Raw genomic sequence first — 15,009 nt, 5'->3', positions numbered from 1 at the left:
TAATCTCAAACATATAAATAAGCAACACACATTTAAAGATCTGTACAGAAAATTAAGTTTGTAAAAAGAAGCAAGTGCAATAGAAGGGATAGGAAAAATATATCCCAGAGTGAGTTTGTGTAAAGAACATTTCTTATGAGGAGTCAGTGTCCTACCTGCAGCAGGTGTGTTGTGTCAGTTTGGAGAGGAAGGTGGGATTCCTGACAGATGAGCAAACTGATAACTAACTTTTTGCAACAACTCAAACCTTAAAACGATTGTCATAATGGAACCAGTGAGCAGTAAATGCAGTTTGTCTTTCCTGCCAGGTACATAGACTCAATCTGTTTGACACAGTCCAGTTACAACGCACTTGTTCCTCCAGGTAAACGGTAACAAAAATGCAGTGTAAAATGATTTTAATAAAGTACCTAACACAACCTTCCTGATAAAAAACAAACAAAAAAAAACTTAGATCCTTAGTTAAACATGAGTTAAGAATTACTCTAAAGTTAAGCAAGTTGTAAAATGTAAATTTGATCAAAAAGTTCAAAGTATGTGAAATAAGTTAAGTGAATTTGAGCTTTGAAAATTCTTCATCTTACTCATTTTGTTGACCATATTCAGCAGTGTATCCATTAACATAACATTTATGATTAGGAACTCTGCAGAACTAAAAAAAAAACCCCATCCAACCATTCCAACACAGAGCTGTGGCTGTGTCCATGTCTACCGTACTTACGTCACATTTACAAGGACGTGCAGGGAACAGAAAAGGCTTGTTTAAATCTTTCCAAAAATGAACAAAAAAATTGAAGTGTGAGGTAGAATGCAATCATGTTAAAGGTCAAAATATTATAGTTTTGTTAATGTGTGCTCAAACACAATTTTAATGTAAAAGTCACAGAGGTAAACACTTATTCTTTTATTATCTGTTAATGCAACAATAAAAAACTAATTAAGGCTCCTTAATTTTAATCATTGGTATTCTGTATGTCATCAAGACAACTGTGACATCATTTTTTAAAAATTTCAATAACAACATGCTCGAGTATCTTAAACCTGCGTGTAAACATAAGAGACTTTAGTTATTTAATCACGTAGACCTAACATTTCCATTTTGAAAAAAAAAAAAGCATTATTCTTGAAGGTCTTATGATAAAAATGAGCACTCCAAGAACCTTTAAAACCACAACAAATACAATCTTTAACCTCCCACTTCAACTGAAAAGGTGTAAAAAGGCCAAAACTACAAGCAAACAAGCACAACGCCCCTTATTTCTCTATTCAGTAACGGTCACACCTTATATGTAGTTAAATTTTAACAGGCATAAATGCAGACCAACACTGTTGCCAGCAGATAACGGTTCCCTTAAACCCTGCATGTCTCACAAAATGTCCAGTGTGTAAGCTACAAATTTCTAGATATTTACAGATTGTTGTTTTTCGAGACTTTTGCAGCTTTTGAAAATTGAAGCGCTCAACAGTGGTGAATCTTCACACACTTTTACAAAAGAAGAAGCCCAAAACCAAAGTCAGTTGAGTTCATTAATATAAAAACCCCTGAAAGTTCAAGTCTTGGCAGGAAATAAAGCATCATTGTTTTTTTCCCTTCTTCCTCTTGTCTGTTTTGTTGCCTGCTGATGTAGAGACAGCAGGACGTCTTAAGGGCTGAATTACAACCCTTCCGTTAGCCCCGCACTGCAGGGTAAACCTCTCTGGGCTCAGGGGCCGTCCAGAATCATCTCTCAGCCGAGCCAGAACGTCTCTAGTCAGCTGTTTTATCTGGTGGCCCACAGCACCCATAGTCTTAGCTGTAAGCTGTTTCTCTCTCAGCAGCCTGTCTCTCTGAGCTTGCAGCCTCTCCACCTCCTCCTGGAGTCCTGTGATGGCATCAAGTTTGCGCTTGCGGCAGTTTTGTGCTGCCAGTTTATTCTTCCCGCGCCGGCGGATGTCCCTCAGTAGAGTCACCTGTTCAGGAGAGAAGCCATGACAGTCGAGAATCTCCATGAACTCTTCCACAGGCATGCTGACGATCTGCCGGACAGAGAAGGGGATGTACATGGCACGGGCGCGCAGCTCATCACGACTCAGCTCCTCTTCTTCCAGCTGTGAGCCATCATCATCATCATCATCATCGCTGAAAGCCTCCTCTGTTTTCTGGGGCAGTTTTAAAGATGCCTTGTTGAGGAAAGCAGGAGAAGAGTAGCTATGGTCATGCCAAACATTCTCCCTTAGATCAACAGGTGGCCACATTGTGGTGTGGTCCATTATGCCTTTTGAGGGTAAGGAATCCACATCACTGTTGTAGCCTGTGGCTCCTCCCTCATCCTCACAGTACGAACTAGATGATGATATCTCAGATGAGCCTGAAGGAATACAGGGTAAATGATTTTATCATATTTATAACAAACATTTTCTTGGTTTAAAAAAAAAACTGGTGTTTATTCTACAAGTGTGTGAAGATCGGAACTAACCTGGAGACGCTGGACCTCCATAGCTGCTCTCCAGGGATAGCCCTGAATCCGAGTCCAAGTCCTCATGGCCTTGTGAGTCAACTCTGCCCAGAGAATTCATCAGCTGATTGTCAATAGTGTCCAGGCCTTCCAGACCTAGCTGATTGATCTGGTCAAACACGGCCTCGTCCAGGCAGCCACCCAGCAAACTCTGTGATGTCACATTTCCAGTTAAATTACACACCGAGGCAAAAGGGAGTGCAGCAAGACCCACAGCCATCCCTGGTAAAACATCTGAGAGCGTGGAGTTTGTGGATTCCAGTCGTAAGAGTGGCCGTCGCTGCTGGGTGACTATCCTGGACTCTGATACTCCAGACCCCACTCCAAATGCCCCAGCACTGGTTACTGTAGCATCATGCAAACTAACATCATGGCTGATGGCACTGGTGATGTCTGCACTCAGCTCTGATAGATGCTCATTAACTATTGAGTCCAGTTCCTACACAACAGACATATAGTGCATGTTAGATGGTATACTTAACTCATAGCTGTGAAAACTCCTTTCTACAAAAATAACACTCAGGTTTTCCAACAGGTTCGTCTAACTGTCATTTTTACATGCTGATAAAAATGTTAATGTCCAGAACTTACATCCAGATCTGTAACGGAGAGTAAATTGCTCCAGTCAACATCAGTGGAAGTAGGAGGAGCGTAATGATGCTCTACACCAGATAATGTAGGGTTGCTTTCAAGAAGATACTGTAACAAAGGACAAAAAAAATACAGTAAACAATATTAAAAATAGATTTTACTGTCAAAAATGCCTTTCAGAAAATGCATTGCTTCTCCTTGATTAATGCAAAGGTTTGGATCTGTTGAGTCCAGTTGCTGGAATGTTGCTGCAAAACATTTACACTGCATTCAGCATTAATGGCGGCTTTAACATATGCACTATACCCATACTGTGACCTAATGCACACATCTTTGTCCACTGTATAAGGAACTATCACTATATCAAGTCCATGCTTGTCATGGTGTTTTTGGCATGCCCCCTCTTCTGCTGCTGACCTTCTTCCTCGTCGACAGGCATGTCAAACTGGTTCAAAACCAAAAAAGTAAAAAAAAAAAGGAAAACGGAGCATGGACTTTTTTGTTTTAAACCCGTTTAACATGACTGTCGACGAGGAAGAGGGCCGACAACAGAGGAGGGGTCGTGCCAAAGACACCATCTTAGCACCAACATAACTGGTTTGTTCCACTTTGGAGTAAGCTGTTTGGGAGAAGAATCAGTTTTGTGTTGTGTGTTTCTTTGTCTGATGAAGCCTTCTGGATGGAAGGTGAAATGTTTCAGCAAAAAAGAAACTGTCCAGATGACCTGACTGAAAATTGTTGGATATATTGTGAATAGTGAGCCAATAAAGTAAAAGGACATCATCGATCAATTATTTATCCTCCAAAAAACTTCTAGCTCACACAGCTACAACAACATAACTCTTAAGCTAGAAACAAGACACTGATCTGATGACAATCTAGTGTTATGAGACAACATTTCATATTAAGATTATAGTGTAGTATGTCTAGACTAAAGCATTAGTGATATTAAAGGCTAATAGCTACCAAAGCAAAACATGGGTTGGTCTGAGAGAAAGTTACAGGTACAGCAGGGAAGGCAAAAATATTTAGGGTGTGGTCTGAAGTGAAACAGAGGCAAAGCCAAAATGAGTGTTCAGTGAAATTCAGACTTTCTAGGACGTTTTATTCATATACAGTCTTGGTACTAACCTGCAGCCAATTATTTGTATTATTAGTATTTACAATGAGGGTTCTGACTCATACCTCTTGTTCCAGTGTGGAACTGTGAGCCAGCTGAGTGATGGGAACAGCATCTTCCTCTTCTTTGACCTTGGCCTCATCCACCTGGCAAATGGGGAGGTTGGAATGAGATTTGGGGTCACGGCAGTCAGAATTTAGTGCAGAAGATATGAGAAAATAAATGTTGTATTAGCTGTCACCCTAAATCCTGTTAAAGGTAAATGCAGTTCTAGTTCATTGACCTCAACTTGGTCATTCCAGATAATGAAGTAGAACATGTTTTTGTGTTATGTAATTCTGTTTATGACAGAGACAAATTGTGATTTAATTATGGTACCTGTTGTAACAATCAGATCAGAGATGCCCTGACACACCTCAGGCAATATGAGCCACAGATAAATTTAACACCTAGTCAAAAGTCGTGTTGATGCACATTGAGAAAAGATGAGGAATTCTGCTTTAACAGCAAACTTCAACCACAAAACTTTAACAAAATTGTCAAAAGCCACTCTCAGAGGTACTGTGTTCATGTGTGGACTGCTTTTGTAAGTAAACAGGGTGTGGATCCAAGGCTCATTTCTTCACCTCCAAGGCCCACAGCTGGTGGCTGCGTCTGAAGAAAGGTGATACAGTTGCACAATTGGAAACGTCAACTGTTGCCAGGACATATCTACCCAGCTGCTGTTTCTACTCTGAGCTGGAAAAACTAGACATGAAAGGTTGGGACCACATCTTTAAAACTACAGATACTTTAGATATGAAACATGACGGATAGTTTCACATATTTGTTACAGAGCACGTGATTTGAAAGTCGTTGTTTTTTTGTCAATAATTTTGACATGTTGTCAAGGCTGACAGCTGCAGCAAAGTTTGCTGAATGCTTGTGATGCTTGACTGTCATGGTAACTGATTATTCTGATAAATAGCTCAAGTCATCTAGTTATGAAAAGGTCACATATTGATAACACAATATCTTTAAAAAAAACTAAACAAAAAACTAAACAAGCTATGTACTTTACTTTTCCATATTTATGATGGTGTGCCAGAGCCATGCATAATGAAAATCAATGTACCTTCTGTCTTAAGTCAACAGCTTGTGTTATTATTTTGCTTCCTGGTTCACTGGGAAACAAACTAGCATTACTGCACAAACTGGGAGGACATTCTTCTTTGTACAACATGTGCTAGTCCGAATTAAACATGTCATAGCAAAAGATTTAACGCCATCTTAGTCAAACTTCTTCAATTATGCTGTAGCTCAGTCAGAAACTAAATGTTTTTTGTTGTTGTTGGTATAATAAGTTACACTTGCCTCTTGAGGAAACAGAAAAGCTCCAGCACCACAAGGCCCCTGTCCCAGTTCAGGACTGGTGTGGTCCACTTCTTGGCCTTGGACAGGCAGGTGCTCCCTGCCATCTCCTGCTTCATATCCAGGGTCTTCTAACTCATGGCTGGAGTCACTGTTCTCGCTGGTTGAAGGCCCATGCTCAGCCTTGTCAGTGGCAGACACTTGGTGTACCAGCCACGCGTTGAGCTGCGTGGGGAACCGCGGGGAACCAAGGCTCCTCACTTCATCCAGCAGGCGTCGGCTCGCAAAAAAATAGTCCAACTCAGGACATTTCGGATGCACACCGTTTCCGTCGAGGGTGTCTCTCAGAACGTGAAAGGGTGTCTGGATGTAGGCTGAGCTAGGACCCAAGTTAATCTCTGCCAGAGGCGAATAGTAGCCGGTTAAGTAACTGTCGATGTCTACTCGAACTCCAACTAAACTAAGTAGGATCGTCAATTGAATCAAGCTTTCTGAAAAGTACTTTTTCGCGATCTGCATTTTCTAAATACTTCCAGATTTGAAGTTGGCAGTAAAATCCTGACCCAACAGTTTCCTCTCCCCGACAGGACAAAAGGAAAAGCTAACAAAAGAGCACGCCTTCCCCTGTCAGACAAAGAGGTCTGCCTGCCCGGACCGGTAAAAAACCGTCTGCGTTAGCTCTTAGGCTTAGCTAAGCTAGCAGCATTATTTACCGGCTAACGGAAACCTCGGCGGATAAACATAGCAAACTGTTTGCTCTTTAATATCTTAAAGTGAACTCGTTACTCGTTGACGTAGCCTAGCTATCACAATCTTTCAGTACATAAAAATTAAACTGAAAATGAAAGATGTAAATAGCTCAACCCTTCCGACGGTAAAGTGTTGCAACTCTTTTCAGACTCAGTATAGCTTGCGCTTATTGGACGAAAGAGTTTACTAAAACCCAATCTGATTGGTCAGCGTGGCTGTCTATAAATTCTGACCAATCAGAGCAAGGGAAAGTTACCCATTCCTGCTGCTGGAACCAGCCCAGCCTCCAACCCAACATTATTTTTAGTCAGAACAAAGAAGAAATCAAAAAGTACACACAATAACAAAAATATTAAACTGGCTTTAAAGTTACGTTTTCAATTATTCTAAATAAATGAGAAAGAAACACGTCTTTACTTAACGTCCCTTTGGTTTGTGTTGCTGACCTGTCCAGCAACAACAAGGTAACTGATAGAAGGTAAACACATTCAAACAATTGACAAAATGTTTTTTTTTAGTCTATTTTATTGAAAATGAAAAGGATAAGCAGCTCATTTAGGGAGAGCTTAAGTGTGTTTATCCTTGACAGAAACAATATGACAATCCTGCTTCTTTTCATATTGTCATTTTTTTAAATGAACTTTTTCATTCATTCTTACAAAGTATTATTATAATATGAAATTGAATTTTAACACTGCATGTAATTTGTGTGATCTTTGAATCACACTATTTATGAGAAAACATGGAAAAACGTAACTTTATCAATATTTCTGTTGAATGATAATCATGTGAAATGGAGCAGCAACATGATCTTTGTTACGTAGCCACTACATGACTCAAAATGGTGTTTAGCTTGTGGTCACATTAATCAAGATGATCTATTATTTTCCTTTTCATTCATAAAAACAGCTTTACTCAGTCAACAATCGCATTGGTTTTGTTGACCTGACTGTGCAACCCGTCAAAATTTGGGTGCTTTCTGTATTTGTAAGAACCTTCAGCAGATTTAACCTCCATCGGATCAATAAATAAAGAACATGTTTGTTTTAATCCCTCTAATCTTAAGCCACCACAACTGCCAATGACAAACAGATGATAAAGGTTAAAATGGACGGTTTTGCATTCCCTTCAAGTCAGCAAGAATAGTGTTGATATTATATTCAGGGCTGGCTGCAGACTAACAGTAGTTTGTACCATTTTATCCAAGGTCTTGCTCGTGTCAGCAGAGTGATTACACAGCCTTGACTTATTAACAACCAATACTGTATTTAAACTGTGTTTGTGCCTTTTAAATATTTTAAGACACGTCAGAAATTCACAGATGTGGTAGGTTAAATAAAACAATTCAATCGCCTCAACTACATCTGCCCCTGCTATTTACTACTACTACTACTACTAATACAGCATGTGCAGCTTATACTAATACTATTACCATAAATAATATTACAACAAATTATTCATTCAATCTTTATTTATAGAGGTTAATCTCATTGAGCCTCAGGGACTCATTTACAAGAGAGACCTGAATTTAACAAAGAGTGATGACAACAGTGGACAACAATAGACACTCATGAAAGAAAGCATACAAACTGAGAAGAACAAATAAAAGAAAAATGGTATTAAAAAAACGAAACAACAACAGCTAGATTATAAGGCGGTGTAGAAAATTAAAACAGGAACACGTGTGTATTGGTTTTTGCCAGGAACGTAGCAGATGTTTAAAGCCACTTAGAGGTCAAGGTCAAGAGCTTCACGTCTTTTTGCAAGATATTCCAGGAAACAGGAGTGGAGTACGAGAAGGCCCTTTTGCTTCTACTACAATCAAACTACAACTACAACCACCACTACTACAACAACTACTACTACTACTAAAATTACTTCTTCTACCAATACTATTACTACAACTACTATTACAACAACTACTACACTATAATTACAGCTGCTACTACAATTACTACTTCCACTACTACTACTACTACAACTACTACTACTAAAATTGCTACTTCTACTACAACTATACTATTACAACTACTACACTATAATTAAAGCTACTACTACAATTGCTACTACTACAGTTATTATTTCTACTAATACTATTACTACTACTACTACTATTACTATTACTACAAACTACTACAATTACTGCTTCTACTAATACTATTATTACCATTACAATTACTACATATACTAATACAATTACTACTACTACTACTACTGTTACTACAAACTACTACTACAATTACTGCTTCTACTAATACTATTACTACTTCTGCTAATACTATTACAACAACAACTACTACTACAACTACTAAAACTACTGCTTCTACTAATACTATTACTACAACTACTCATGCAACTACTAGTAGTTACTACTTCTAATACTATTTCTACAAATACTATTACTACAATAACATCTACTACTACTACAGTTACTGCTTCTACTAATTCTATTACTACTTCTATTATTATACTATCCAACAAAGTTAAGTCAGGTCCTTTGGATACCTGATTATGCCTGAATTATTGAGCATGATCCTGATATATTATTATACTATATGAATAATAATAACATTAATATCAACAACAACAATAATGATAGCCCTTATTTTATTGATCAGTGCTAGATGTTTTTAAGGTGATGTGTTATGTTTAAATGTCACATGTAAAGTAAATCTTGAATTACCAATAACTCAAACTCGGCTTGATTCAAGCGCACAACAAAGAGACAAAGTCAAGGCTCCAAAACGCAGCACCTTTTTTATTTTGGTATTTATATTTAAGAGTTGTATCAAATAACTTCTCCCGGCTTTAATAAGACTCTTGTCATTTCTGTGCATTTATCTCCATGAAAATGTCATTTTTAAAGCTCCTTTTTTCCTGACTTTTGTGTCAGCGATCCACTGCGACCCCTGCTGTCAAATAATGGTAACTGCGAAACTAATTTTCTGTTTCATCACAGAAAGACGCACAAAATGGACATATTCCTTGTAGTTTTGCAACAAAGACGCACCAATCTTCAGAAACCAAGTGACGTTCTGTATTTCAAGTCATAAATTACCTGACAGGATAAGTTGATAATTGTTGTTGCATTGATCTGAAGACTTTAAAACTAGTTTAAGTTTTATACTACCGGTAATGTGACTTTTGCAGCAATGCACGAGTCAAAACAACAACAACAACAAAAAAAAAAATCAGATAATTTGATGTGTAACTTGGAAACAAATAAAAGCCATACCGTAGGCTGCAATGACTTAAAGCAAACATAATTTGAAATCATCAGTTGTAGACACACGATTACAGCATAAAAAGTACTTTTTAATACAATTAAAAGCATTTTTAGTGGAACATTTCAAAACATATGCTGCCAGTTCACAGACCCAAATCAAACAAGCAAATGTGATTCCAAAACCTTTATAAATAAAGGTTGCATTTAAAAAAAAATCCGGTTTATCTGTTTTCTTTTACCAAAACTAGAAGTTAAAGTCATTAATTTGTGAAAATCTTATTTGTAACAACGTCCGATATCATTTTACGCGGCATAGAGTCATAATAGGATTTAAAAAATAAAATCAAAATAATCCTGACAGCGACGATCGACTCGTGAAAACGTTACAAAATCCGAAATAAACGCTCCGAATCGAGTCTCTTTAAAGGATCTTAAACAGATCGAGTCCAGTTGATTGAAGTGCGCATGTCCGTTTGATTAATCCATAAGTATTTTCATAACAACGTGAAACACATTTACATCAACTTTGTTAACTTCGGACAGATTTATTGAGCTGCAGCTCTTAAATCACACCAGTGTGGCAATCTTAGGTCAAAGCTGATTGGTGGAGATGGACGTGACACGTAGTGGAACTGAACGCATGCGCACTCTGGTTCTTCAGGATTGCAAACTTGGAATAAACTGTAGCTTAATGTTTTTTGTTTGTTTTTTATAGTATATTTGAGTTCAACTTTATTACGGTTATGAATATAAATAATTTGAACTATGATTAATCCATGGATTTTCATAATAAAGTTTTTTGAAAAATTATAATAAAAACATTTACAGTCAAAAATATAAATTTGAAATTATTCCATGTGGAAAAACTAAAACATTTATGAAAATCCTCCCCTCGGAATTAATGGTAATAAAAACATGAGTGTAGCATTTTTTTATAATTGAAAAATATATATTTTTTATTTATTTTTGTAAATTGAACCTATTTGATTGACGATGCAACTTTTATAGTCTAATAAACTCTAAAAAATGCACGATAATTTACAAATTGAATTTTATTAATCACATATAAAATATTTAACTTAAGTATTTTACGTCATCTAATATAAATGCATGAAGTTAGCAGTGTGGTGAACGTGTGTGTGCGCGCGTGTGTGTGGCTCTGCAGCGGAGCTCCGTTCTCCAGAGAGCAAAACAACCGACTGGCCGCTCTTTGCCTTCTAGCCCACTCTCTTCTTGATTGACATCTACTTTAAACCAATCAAATCAAGAAGCCAGTATCCTGCTCTCCTATTGGTCGACAGCTCTTCCTGCTGTGACTCCCATCAGCCAATCAGAAAGAGGAGCTTCCGGCAGACTCCGTGGCGCCCCGCAGTGGGCGCACATGGAAAACATTTTACAGCCGCGTCGCTCCCTGCAAATTGACTCGTATTAATGAAAAATGCTCTGCTCTGTCCAAGTCTTTATTTTTTCCCCTTTTCAGCGCAGTTACGGTTTTTATCACTGATGGAATGAACAGACATTTTTAAGCTCGACTACGTGTCATTTTGGTCAGCAGGAGACTGGCAAGAACTGCTCCAGTTAGCGGCGGTTCTGCTTTTCTCTCTTCTGGATCAATAAATCTACTATTGATAATATTATGGGACTGCTGTCACTCATACGAGTTCCAATTATTCAAATTTTGTATCACATTTTTCCCACATGGCTTTTGACGAAGCTAATGATTTGCTCTAAAACGTGTTAAAATATATTTTACCACCAGATGTCGCTGTTGTCCAAGTTTTGTCTTATTCAAACCCTTTCTAGGTTTTTGTCCTCTATAGAAACTTGTATGGATATTTCAATATTTTGTTGATTTATCTGAATATAGACTAGTTGTAGCACTTTATTCAAAGCTGTATAAAACATTTACGCAGAATCTAAATCCTCATGTTCTCATTCCCATTTCCCTTTCTCTCACCATTTCTTATTAGTCCAAAGGCTGCAAAGCCAGCAACAGGAATGAGGCGTTGACAGTTTTTCTTTCTTTTCTCTCCACATCTTTTCAGCATGAAACAGCAGTTGTGGATTTGATGTCAGCGTCTGTGATGGCTGCTTTGATAAAGTTTGTCTGGCTCGCTGAGATTGGCATCCCACTCCCTGGAAAAGAAAACAGAAAGCCCAACATAAACAGAGTGAAAATGGCTCGGTTTGAAAACAGCCCTCCGTGAGGTGACCTGGAAACTCTGAAGGGGCATCTGCTCAGATTGAAGACATATATGTGCACACAGAATTAAGCAAACCTGTAGGAGCTAAAGCTTTTAATTCATTTCAGTGCAGGTTGCACATTTTTTTATTTTCAGGTATTTTCTGTGCTTCAAGTAAACCTTCCTGTGTCAGGTTTGTTCCTGTAGCTATTGTGTCTGCTTCACTAATGGACTCCTCTTGTCTCCTTTCCCCCGCTCTTTCTGCGCCTCCTTTCTCCCATATCACATCCATGTATTCCCCCGGGGGCTGATTAAAAGGCTCTCTTGTCCGGGGTGCAGGGAGAAGAGAAGAGAGGAGGGGTAGAGGAGAAGAGTGCTCCTTATTACCCCATATGTCTGAACAGGAGCGGGTGGAGTGGAAGACCATTTCCAGTTAATCAATAGAGATCCCGTCCCTCTACAGTCTCTGTGTCTCTCCCCCCCTCCACCCCCTGACTCTCCCATTAGCAATAATGTGTCTGATATTGATAGTGGAAGGTCTGGGATCCATGACAGCAACACTGCTCTGCCGTGCAAGGCGAGTTCCACGTCAAAACTCTGTGCTCAACCAAGCAAGCCGAGTCTTCGACATGCTGTTTAACCTGGCCGGCTGCGTGATACATCTTTATCGACTGTAGGCCTTTCGTTGGGAAAGTCACCAATGAATCAGTGAATTCCTCACCTGCTTTAATGTCTTTTTTCTGATCAGTAATCAATTTCTAAAAAGATTTGTAGACTGTAGATATTGCTGCAGCAAGCATAAACGTAACATTGTTGAGAGCTTTCTTTTTCTCTCTGTTAAAACTGATGTACGGAATTTGATCTGAACAGCTTCTTTTAATGAAGTGTATGAGATATTCAAGTATTTTCAGCATAATGATGTGTAGCTGACTGTTTTATTTGATCAGAACTGACGTTCAGATTCACTTTTATTTTCACTGAAATGCACAATGTTGCATTATGGGCTCAGATTCTTAACTTAAGTAAGGAAAACTGCAATATTATGCACGATTTTGCTTTTTTTACGGCAAATGAAAATAATCTACAAAAAGTTAAAAAGGCCCTATAACTCCTAAGTTGTTTAATTTATTAGATTAATTGCAGTATTGAGTTTTTTATGTGATATGAGTTAATATATAAATATATCCTGATACATGCTCAATAATCCAGGTTTTTGCTTTGTTTTTTGTTTTTTTGTTTTCTTGTTTTTTGAATGTCCAGAGGACCAGATTGAACATTTTTGGATATATATATTTTTTTTATTTTTATTTTTATTTTTTTTTTTAATCGGATGCAACTAGTTGACCCAACAAGGAAGAAGTGGTTAAAGATGATGGATGGATGGATGCAACTAATGATCAAATTGTTTTTATTCATTTTCTTCATTAAATAATCAAATGATAGATTTGCTCTTTTTTAAAAGCAGAGGGACATACCACCATGATTGTGCTTGTTTTGTATAACCAGTTGTGCACAACTCAAAAAGTATTAAAGATACAAATCAAATCATGTAAATAATAAGAAGGAAACACAAAAAAATAAGCGTGCAATGTGCAATCAGCAAATCAGCTTTTTATTTTCCAGAAAAATAATAATAAAACATAATCTGCAGGAAAACTAGTTCAGATACACTTGTCAGTTTATTCAATAAGGTTTAAAGGCTTTTTTTGCATTTGTTGCGCACAAAAAAATTCTGAACAAACTTTTAAATGAAGTGGCTTGATGAGCAACAACATGTACAATACTTCCTTCTGACATGAGGTTGGATACAAGTATATTAAATAGAAGCACAAGAATGAGGAACAGTTTCTACTCTGAAGCTGTTCATAAATCCCTAACCAGGAAAATCACTGTAATGCCACTTTAATTGGTGATTTGTGACTTATCTATGTTGCTGATTATCCATGCTGCTGATCTCATGCTGCTGATTAGACTCTGGATACAGCAGCACTAGACTCACCTCACCACTAGAAGAGGAGTTCCTCAGCATGACCTCAGCAGAAGTAAGGAGGACCTTCAAGAGGATTAATCCTCACAAGGCAACTGGCCCCGACAACATCCCCAGGAAGGTGCTGAGAGACTGTACCGATCAACGAGGTGATGGCCAACATCTTTAACTCCTTCCTCACCCTGGTAACATCTCCTACCTGCCTAAAGACCGTCACCATTATCCCAGTTCCTAAAAGCTCTACAGTGACTGGTCTGAATGACTACCGGCCAGAAGCCCTCAACCCGATAGTCGCTAAATGCTTTGAAAGACTGGTCATGGCCCACAACAAAGCTAACATCGACATCAGCGAGGACCTGCACCAGTACACATACTGCAAGAATTGATCAACAGAGGACGCCATCTCCTCTGTGGTCCACACTGCTCTCACCCACCTAGAGCAGAAGGACTCCTACGTCCATATGCTCTTTGTGGACTTCACGTCTGCTTTCAGTACCATGATCCCACAAACCTTGATGGGCAAACTACTCACACTAGAACTAAGCCTCTCCATTTGCAACTGGGTCCTAGATTCTTAACCAACAGACCTCAACCTGTGAGGATCCAGGACTTCTCCTCCTCCACCATAACCCTCAGCACTGGCTTCCCTCAGGGCTATGTGCTGAGCACTCTCCTTTTCACTCTGCTTACGTATGACTGTGCACCTACACATCCAGGCTGTCACATTGTAAAGTTTGCAGACGAGACAGTGGTGGTTGGATGCAACACAAACAATGATGAGTCCAGCTACAGGCAGGAGGTGGAAACACCAGGAGAGCTGGTGCAGGAAGAACATCCTTCACATTCATGTGAATAAGATGAAGGAGATGATTGTGGACTTCAGATGAAATACCCCCCCCCCCCCAAAAAAAAAAAAACAAACAAAAAAAAAACAACAACAAAAAAACATAGATCTGCGGTGGAAGTGGTCTCCAGCTACAAGTACTTGGATGTACACCTGAAAAACAACCTCAGCTGGGGCAACAACACCACCAGCCTGATCAAGAAAGCTCATCAGAGACTCTACTTCCTCAGGCGGCTGAGACGAGCTGGTCTGGGAAGCTCAGTCCTCACCTCCTTCTGCAGGTGTGCAGTGGAGAGCATCCTGTGATCCAGCATCAACGTGTGGCACCTCATGTACTACATGTGATGGAAATGACAATAAAATTGACTTGAACTTGATTTGAAGTATTATATACATGTACACACACACACATTTGTCTTTCTATCTTTACAGGGACTTTGTGTTGACTTCCATTCATTTTTCA

At 38.7% G+C, this 15,009-nt stretch overlaps 1 protein-coding gene across 1 annotated transcript; it reads right to left on the bottom strand.

The window, feature by feature from the left end:
• Nucleotides 1-1,575: 1,575 nt before the first annotated feature.
• Nucleotides 1,576-6,170, bottom strand: nfe2l3 (nuclear factor, erythroid 2-like 3). The gene is made up of 5 exons (XM_037692747.1): nucleotides 5,560-6,170; nucleotides 4,272-4,352; nucleotides 3,087-3,194; nucleotides 2,457-2,934; nucleotides 1,576-2,348 (listed from the first exon to the last, which is right to left on the bottom strand). Exons 1-5 carry the CDS (start codon nucleotides 6,073-6,075, stop codon nucleotides 1,576-1,578), a joined length of 1,956 nt encoding a protein of 651 aa, XP_037548675.1. The 5' UTR covers nucleotides 6,076-6,170.
• Between the last annotated feature and the right edge of the window lie 8,839 nt (nucleotides 6,171-15,009).

This window comes from Nematolebias whitei, chromosome 19 (genome assembly GCF_014905685.2).
Source record: "Nematolebias whitei isolate Nwh7 chromosome 19, NemWhi1, whole genome shotgun sequence".
NCBI lineage: Eukaryota > Metazoa > Chordata > Actinopteri > Cyprinodontiformes > Rivulidae > Nematolebias > Nematolebias whitei.
This window is presented reverse-complemented; position numbering and strand designations above follow the sequence as displayed.